The sequence below is a fragment of the Corvus brachyrhynchos genome, unplaced genomic scaffold, assembly GCF_000691975.1.
Source record: "Corvus brachyrhynchos isolate BGI_N302 unplaced genomic scaffold, ASM69197v1 scaffold14, whole genome shotgun sequence".
Classification (NCBI taxonomy): Eukaryota; Metazoa; Chordata; class Aves; order Passeriformes; family Corvidae; genus Corvus; species Corvus brachyrhynchos.
In genome coordinates, this window is record NW_008239110.1 from 17,199,631 (window position 1) to 17,208,166 (window position 8,536).

Consider the following 8,536-nt stretch of genomic DNA (forward strand, 5'->3'; position numbering starts at 1 on the left):
GGCACAACCTGTGGAATTTAGACACAGTGCCTGCTCAGTTCAGTTTACTGAAGGTGCATTGTTAATTACTGTAGCTGTGCCTTTACTATTGTGAACAGGCAGCATTTTTCAGTGGCACAAGTATGTTGCTTTTTGAGCAGCCAGAGAAAAGGAAACCTGCAATCTGCAATATACACCCCTCAGATTTATGTGAGTCCTTGTCCTGTAGCTGATGCTACCTTAACAAACCCCTTTTTCTCCCAGCTGATTATGATTCTGTAGTGCTGAATTTTGAGGTTTTCTGCCCCAGCCTGACCTATTTGTTAGTTTCATGGGTCTCTGTCTTGTCCTTCACTTTGAGATCTCTTTGGATCTGGGGTTGTTGTTTTCTGTATGCTCATGGATCACCAGAAACAATCTCATTTGTGTAAGCTTTAATCTAAATGTGAAGAAATAATTTTATTATTGCTTTAGCATCTGTTTGTTATGCATAGTTCTTTAGTGTCTGCAGGGGGAACAAGTAACAAATCTAAATACTTTGTTTCCTTTGAATAGCCTTGGGGATAAAGTTAGGTGTCAGACTACAACCGCATAGTGATTTATGGCTCCCTACTTTAGCCTGGAGTAAATTAGCATTTAATCAGGTTGTTCTTTTAATTATCTTCCCTAGCAAAAAGTGATATGTGTAAGAAACATTCCACAGGGTGATAATCACCCACACTGGGTTTGTAATATCGATTTTATACGTGTGTAGCCTTGCATGCCACAAGAACATAGTAGGCTTTTGCTGCTGAATTTTCCTCTTAGGCCAGATTTGGGCTATCTGCACTGGTCATGAGAGGAGCTTTGAAAGTGTCTTGTCTGTAGTAATGAGCTGCCCTGGAATAAACTGCAATTCTGACATACAGCTCCTTCCACTACAGTAATCCTTTTGTGGAGTTGTCCCAAAAGGGTATTGTGGGGTGCTTGATTATATGCACATTGTTTGCTGCTAGAGAAGATTTTACTTATTCTTTTTTTTTAAAGGTATAACTTAATATGCCAGTATTAGAGTTTACTGATGCAAAAATGTGAAGTAGACATAAGGAAATGACTCATGCTCAGTTGGTACTCTTGGGGAAAAAGACCTTTTAAAAAACTTGTTAATGGAGATTATTCTGTCCCTTCTAACTCAAAATATTCTGTGATTGTGGTATTACTCTGAGTTAGAGCTTCATGTATATCGTTGTACATGCAAGATGTATTTTGTTTCATATTGATTTCCTTCTTTAGCTTAAATACTTTAAGTCAGTTCTTAGAATGAGAAATTCAGATCATTGCTGTCTAAAATATGCTATACTGTGTGGGAGATGCAGGAATAGAGTAATCATCTCATTCCTGAATGATAGAGTCAGCTGAGAACCCTTTGTTACATGTGAAATGGTAGGATTCCCTTCCTGCTTCTTCATGGCTCATTTTCAGTGTGTTTACAGTGGAATTCATTTGCCATTGTTTGTCTGCACTGAATTTCATATGCCATTACTGTTATCTAAAATGAACTTTATGTGATGGCTGAAGGCTACTATTTTTTATGCTCATTTATCAGTATATTTTAAAATTTTTTTGCATTCAATTCCATTTACTTGGAAAGACCAAACAAAACCATAGTTTATTAGAAAGCTGAACTCTCTTTTTTTGCAATTTCATGTAAAATGTTAAGGTATTTTTACTGATCTCTTGACAAAGAAGAAGAACAAGATCCTTGCGGGGTTATATGTAAATATTTATTTGCTGATAATTAATTAAATGTTTACTTGGTATGTTGCTTATGTATAATGTCTCTTAGCTGTTTATATCAAAAACTAAGACCCAATGTGTTATTTTAAATATATTACAGATGGGCTGGAAAATGTACAGCAAAAGAAAATCTTTAAAGAGAATAAGGAAAAAACACTACAGAGAGAAGAGCCATGTGCTGCCGATTCAGTAGACTCTCTAATGGCAGAAATGCCATTTGTGGACACAGATATTGAAGAGGAATGTGCTAGTAAGTACATTAAACAGAAGTAATGTGAAAGCATAGACACATCATGCACTCAGTTCTTGGTCTTACCTGTTGGCACGGACACATGGGCCATGCACATGGAACAGTCTCCCTGCAAACAGGTTACAGTCCAGAGCCTCTCTTATTAGTATTCAGTCCTGCAAATACTTGAGCATATTAAAAATTCACCTTTATGTTACCCTGTGGAGCAATGAGTCACAGAATAAAGATGTTTCATGTATTAATTCACGTTAATGTATGTGAGCTTCTTGGGTCATGGGTTTTGTGAGCTGTCTTTCAATATTTGTATTCCCAGCATGGGGCTGGAAGTACACTTCTAATTGGACAGTGGATGTTTGCAGCCTGGTCAGCTTATGGGTATGTATCAGGTCATGTGGTGGGAGAGGGTCTGTAAAGGCTCAAGGAAATGAGCTAAGAGAAAAACAATTATGTGCAAAGGAAGAACTGAGGACATGCACATTTCTTACACTACATCAGAAGGTGTCTCTGGGAGAGGAGGAGGTGGAGAGCAGATCTGACTGGGATGACGTTTTCTTCTGGGCTGGCTTTGGTTCTTGTGCTATAGGTTGGTCAGTCTTAGTCTGCTACAACTTTTTCCTTTAATAATCCTATGTATTACTATGTTTTATATTTCAAAATGCAGAATGCATGAGATTTTTGAAGCTTAATATTGGTCCTTAATATTTGCTCTACAGTCATGTCCATGTTCAGGTGTAGACAATTTGCAGGGCTGTTGTCCTGTTCCCTTAGTACGTTGGCTAAGGGAAGCTCAGTGGTTTGGAAGCCGTGTGTCTGTCTGTGTTAGCAGCTTATAAACCCTGCTTAGAGGTGTAGGCTGTTAGTTCAGGTGTGATACTTCACTTGTATGGCTGTATTAATTCAGGTCAGAGTTGGATCCCAGTCAGACAATTCAGAGCATGGGCAGAGCAGGTGAGTGGGAAGACATGCTCCAGTCAGTTGACTGAAGTCCAGCTCCTGTTGGTGTGATATTAAGAGTATCTTTGTTTTAATATGTCTGTGTGCCGAAAGTAACTTTTTTTTTTCCCTTCAGTGCATGCAACTTCTGAACTAAATAGTAAGAAGAAAAGAAAGCGGACTACTGGAAGGGATGTTGAAGAAGGCATTGAGAGAAAGAAGAAAAAGAATAAACAACATCAGCCAAATTATTTTGTTTCTCTTCCAATTACTAATCCAAAGGTGATATTCTTTATTATACTAATTTGGAATAACCAGAATTACTCCAACAGCTGCATGTGTTTATAAGAAGAACGGTGTTTGATATTATGGAAAACAATTTTATTTTTCATGTATTTTTAAGAAACATTAGCAGCCTATTCAATGAGTAACTCTGTGTTATGTAACATTTTTGTGAACAAAATTGCTTTTCTAGAAAAGACTGGAGGAAAGATATACTTACATTTTTATTCAGTTTGTCAGTCTTATAGATTTCACTGAAGGTGGCCCTCTATAGTGTTATAGTATTGCTTATTTTGTTGTTCACATAGCATAAAGAAGAGAGACATTCCTATTTAATTTAATAAGAAATTCTCTAGTTGTATTTTTAGCTTTCTTTATAGATACAATTTATATTTGGATTTGTTACTGTTTTAACTTGGCAGTTTGTAGTTTAGCATTTTCCAGTAAAATGGATCATCTTATTTAAAATTGAAACAACTGTTGTTTTAGTGAGATGTTGTTGAAATGGGTTCAGGAAGTGCAAAGAGCTCTTTAAGAAAAGACATTTTCTTGCAGTTACAGGAGTTGTCTCATTGAAAATGATTTCTTACATGCTGCAGGTTATCTCTGGTACATCTTTGATATCTTTTTTGTCTGAAACAAGGAAAGTAGGTGCATTATGTTTAAAAAGTTGAACCCAGCAGTTTAACACCATTTGCAAATTTAGTTCAGGGGTTTTTTTTAATATCAGGAGCTATCTCAGATGAATTTTAACTCATCCTACGTCTGTGTTATCAATTCTCTGAAAAAGTGAAAGAGAATACCAAATGAAAATAAACCAAAATAGGTTTGAAAATGACACTGCAGTCTTTGATTCTTCAAAACATAGTATGTCAAGAAGAGATTGTAAAGGTTGGTTTTATAAGATACAGGATAGCCTGATACAAATATTGTAGGATCTCTTTTGTGACACCTTATTCTAAAATATCTTTTCTTCCAGTCTGTTCCATGATTTATCAAGTGCAAGAATAATGTAGGGGTTATATAATCTGGTAATTGAGAATTCCTGCTCATGATTGTTACTATGCCCAGGGGTTGGTTGGGAAGGTCTTAAGTATGCTTGGTTTTTTATATGTCATTTATTTAGTCATATCATTTACAGAGGTAAAGAAACAACTGTTTAAATTAAATCTCAGAGCATTTGGGAATTCCAGGACTTTGCTAGAAAGTTTTGTTTATACTTACCTTAGAGGTAGAGTTGTTTTGAAAGTAGAAAATACACATGAGAATCTGTATAGGCAATATTAGCCAACATTTAGACACCTGGTTTCTTGATATCCAGAGTGAATCTGGTAATTGCTGGTAGTATTTCAGTTGGTAGTGAGAGACTTTCATTTTTTTGAAGATCTGATTTTATTCCAGTGAAGTATTTTAAGCATTAATACTCTTTCTTTGTATTTTATGTAGTAACTTAAGCTTTACACAGAGGAAATTTTGTAATAAAGGATATTTCTGAAACATTTAATCAACTGTTCCTCTTGGAAAATGAACAGTTTCCTTGTTTTCATTTTAATTGTTTGGAATCTTCAGAAATGAAAAATGTTGTTCCATTAAGTTTGAATTTATACAGACTTTGCATTATTACTTGTGCAAAAAGAGTTAAATGGATTTTGATCATTGTATCCTTTTCTGTTTGTTTGGGGTTTTGGTTTTTTTTTTAAGTTATGATTTACATGATGTGTTATCACTTGGTAGGTTAGCCATTCAGGGTTCTCCAGTCTTGACTATAAGTACTATTGATCTGTTAAATCTTTAAAGCTTTGTATTTACTTCCTAGTAGTATCTTTGCAATAAGCAAAACTGGTTTTCTGTTACTCTTCAGAATGATGTATTTCAAGTAATGGGACAGGAGATCTTGAAATCAGTAGTTGAGGCCTTTTTTTTTGAGTGTTTTTTTAAAAATTCAGAGGGAGGAATTTTAAGTGTGATCTGCCTTGAAACAGTTTTTTTAATTAAGTTAGGACATCTCAAGTAAAAATCAATAGCATGATAGCACTTGAAATGTAAAATAATACTTTGTAAGATGATGTAAATAACAGGTTAAATAGCAATTTAAAGTTTTTATTTATGTGGTGGGTCATATCTTGTTATACAGTGTTGGAAGAGTCCTATTTTGCTTAATTGATAGTACACTCAAATGTTAATTGCACTGTAGATTTATTGGAGGAAACAGAACAAATCCGAAGTTGTGATACGCATTGTGATGGCACACCTGTTCAACAGCTGTTGTGTTACATTTTGATCACATAACTTCAGGAAAAACATCTTAAAAACAAATTTCTGAGATTTAGAAAAAAAAAAACTTACTTGAAAATGTTTTTTTTTCTTTCCAAATAATGTTGATTGTGTAGAGCATTGTCACTCAGCCAGAAAGAGAGAACGTGCTCAGCCTTCTTTTTATTTTACCTGTATCCAAAAGGCAGGCTTTTTCATACTTTCTTGGTGGATTCAGCAATAACTTTTCTCTGGAACTGCTAACTGGTTGTCTTTGGACTTAACCCTGTTCCGATGCCATGTTATTTGTTAGGTTTTTAGCTTGGCTTCCTCATGGAGTTTTTGCAGCTGTGAGCCTGTCCATTGAGGTTTTTTGGGTCTTGAACCCGCTGTGGGTTTTCAACCTGTTGTCCAGTTTTGGACAGAAAAATCGACATCTCAGAGGTATTAATTTCCTACTCTTTTTGTGCCATTGGTGCTCGCATAAAAGAGCGAGCCATGAAAGAACATGAAAGAACTACATAGGGGTGCGGGGATGTGGGGTTTTGGCTGCTAAACTAAATGCTGAGTAATAATGATCTCTTTCAGAGCTAGGTTGGTTTTTACAGCTATGATAACACAGTCCAGCATCTGTCTTCTGTACTGTGAAGGGCTTGTACATTTACATTTATATTTTTTCCTTTGCCAGCTCAACAGGTGCAAATTAAATTTAGAAGCAATAGTTGAAAATGGAATAAAATTGTAATTAGTATGACAGTTATTTAATTTTTGAGTTTTGTTTCTTTTTTTTTGCTTTAGCTTATTAACTTAAATAATTATTCAGTCAATACATTGTAATTAGCAGGGATCACGTTTACCAGTTTTTTGCTTAAATATGGGTTAAATTTCTCCTGTATTGGAGACAATGAAACTGTTATTTATCTAGGATAAGGTCAATTCTGACATATGAAGGAAGATAGTCTTATTACAACATGATTTATGATAAAATGTTGGTGGAATTTTCTTCATATGTCCTACGCTACTTAAGACACTTGTGGTTTTGTAAATACCATATCACCTTTTCTGGCAAGTAGCTCTTACCTTCCCTCCTCCTCCCTTCCTAGAATTGGTCCCTTTAAGTTATAATTTAGTTATGTTTATATGACACTACTAGATATCTATGGCTCATTAGGTAAAACTTCTGCATGGCAAAACTCATCTTAAGAAATTCAGTCAGAAAAATACTGAACACTCCCATTAGATTGTGGGTTTTTTTCCGGGAAATTTATGTGTTCCTTATGATTAAAAGAGCTACCAAAATCTATCAATGCTTTTTTTATACCTAAGAGCTACTTTGTGCTTATCTTACAAAAGTAAAATCTGTACAGTACATTTGTGAAGTATTCACCACTGAATTTCAAATAAGTAAACTACAAAAAAATGAGATTGACGTTTTCAACATGCTTCTTTTAGACTTTATACACCAAAGATGATTTGTCTGTAATGTCTTTGCTCACTGTGCTTTAAGAAGTAATTAATTTTGTCAGATGGTCAAGTTTATTGGATTTGATTTAATTTTCACTAACATACTCAAAAACTGTTGCAGGTTTTTGGTGTTTTGTTTTATAAATTGCTACAATACAACTAGCATAATGTCAAGCACAGTAAACATTTTGGATACAATTTATAGAGCATGTATAACCATATAAATAATTTTCAATGAAGAAAATGTAATTCCAGTATTTTTAAAGAGTAAAGCTGTATATATGTTGTAAGGAAATTTGTCTAAATACGTTTGAAGGGAGTAGATAAATTATATCTGTCTACTGGACAATATAATCAGAATTGCAAATCAGATATCTCTACAAATTATTTACTGAATATTCTGGTTTTGTGTGTGCCCAGTCCTGCAAAGATCAGTGTTACAGTGTGGATACTGCAACACGCATATCAATCAACGAGGCCCGTGGAAAAGAAATAGATATGGAACGATTCTTGACAGATGTTTCAGAGAGATGTTTATTTCTCCAGCCGCATGGCCGGGGCTCTGCCAAGGAACTGCTCAATCACGGGACCCGAGGGTCCTTGCCCGTGCAGGGGAACACAAAACAACCCATGGGGAACAAGGCTGACCAGGGGCAGGGAAACCCCGTGTCTCCCCCTCAGGACCACAGGGCAGGGGGGAAGGCACCCCGACACTTCACCCATTTAGTTTTAACAAAAAGAGATTTAAAACTTAACATTGAAAACAACTGGATAAACATAACCAGAATAGTTTCAAAACAAAACAAGCCACCCACCTGAGTCTTTAAATGTCCAAACACATTCTCTGGAACATCTTAAAGCTGACAGAAGGGAGACAGGATTCTCCGAGCAGGCTTTGTGGGGAAACTGAGGCAGGAGAGGGTTTATTCTATTTGTACCTGTTGGAACTCTAAACAACAATAGTTAATTTCTTCCCCTCTTCATCCCCCACTCGGCATTGGAAAGGGATTTTTTGGGGAAACAATTGGTAAAGGCATGGTTTTGTGAGGGAAACCATGGGTGAACAAATGGATTGGGAATACACTGGGGGTAATAGGACATAGGGTAGAAGGGAAAGGTGGGATTAGAAAAGGGAGACAGTAGGGGGGGGCTTATAATGGAGATATTGTCTAACATGACTACAATTTTTAGCATATATACTGCCTTTCACAGAAACACCATCAGGCCCAGTGACCTCCGCTGCTTGTAACCCTTTTCTACCTTGCACAATTTTGAACCCTACTACTTCTCTCTCGTAAACTTGGGATGTATTTTTCAGGGTTATTCTTTTTAATAGCAGTTCTATGAACGAATATGTTTTCTTGGTTGTCACATCTTGTTATAAAACCATATTTTTGTTTAACATTATACCATTTTACTATTCCTAAAACCTTAGCTAGGATGACTTTTTCCTTTTTCCGAGTGGCTGCTGTTTTCTGTCTCGCTGTGTTTTTGCTTTCTCTTTCGCTCACTCCCATGTTGGAATTGCCAGGGTTGTCAGTGCTGCCGGGGCCATCGGGGCTGCTCGTGCCTGCGCGCTCTTCCCAGGGCAGCATTAGG

At 36.1% G+C, this 8,536-nt stretch overlaps 1 protein-coding gene across 4 annotated transcripts in view; it reads left to right on the forward strand.

The window, feature by feature from the left end:
- Positions 1-1,815: 1,815 nt before the first annotated feature.
- The window catches only part of AKAP7 (A-kinase anchoring protein 7), a 79,824-nt gene continuing 73,103 nt past the window's right edge, over positions 1,816-8,536 (forward strand). For all 4 annotated transcript variants that reach the window (XR_001863723.1, XM_017739466.1, XM_017739468.1 and 1 more), the window contains exons 1-2: positions 1,816-2,005; positions 3,075-3,220. Coding sequence is in view for 3 of the 4 variants with exons in the window: in XM_017739466.1 (XP_017594955.1) it covers positions 1,831-2,005; positions 3,075-3,220 (321 nt within the window). In the remaining variant the exon portion in view is untranslated. The remainder of the gene's footprint in view (positions 2,006-3,074; positions 3,221-8,536) is intronic.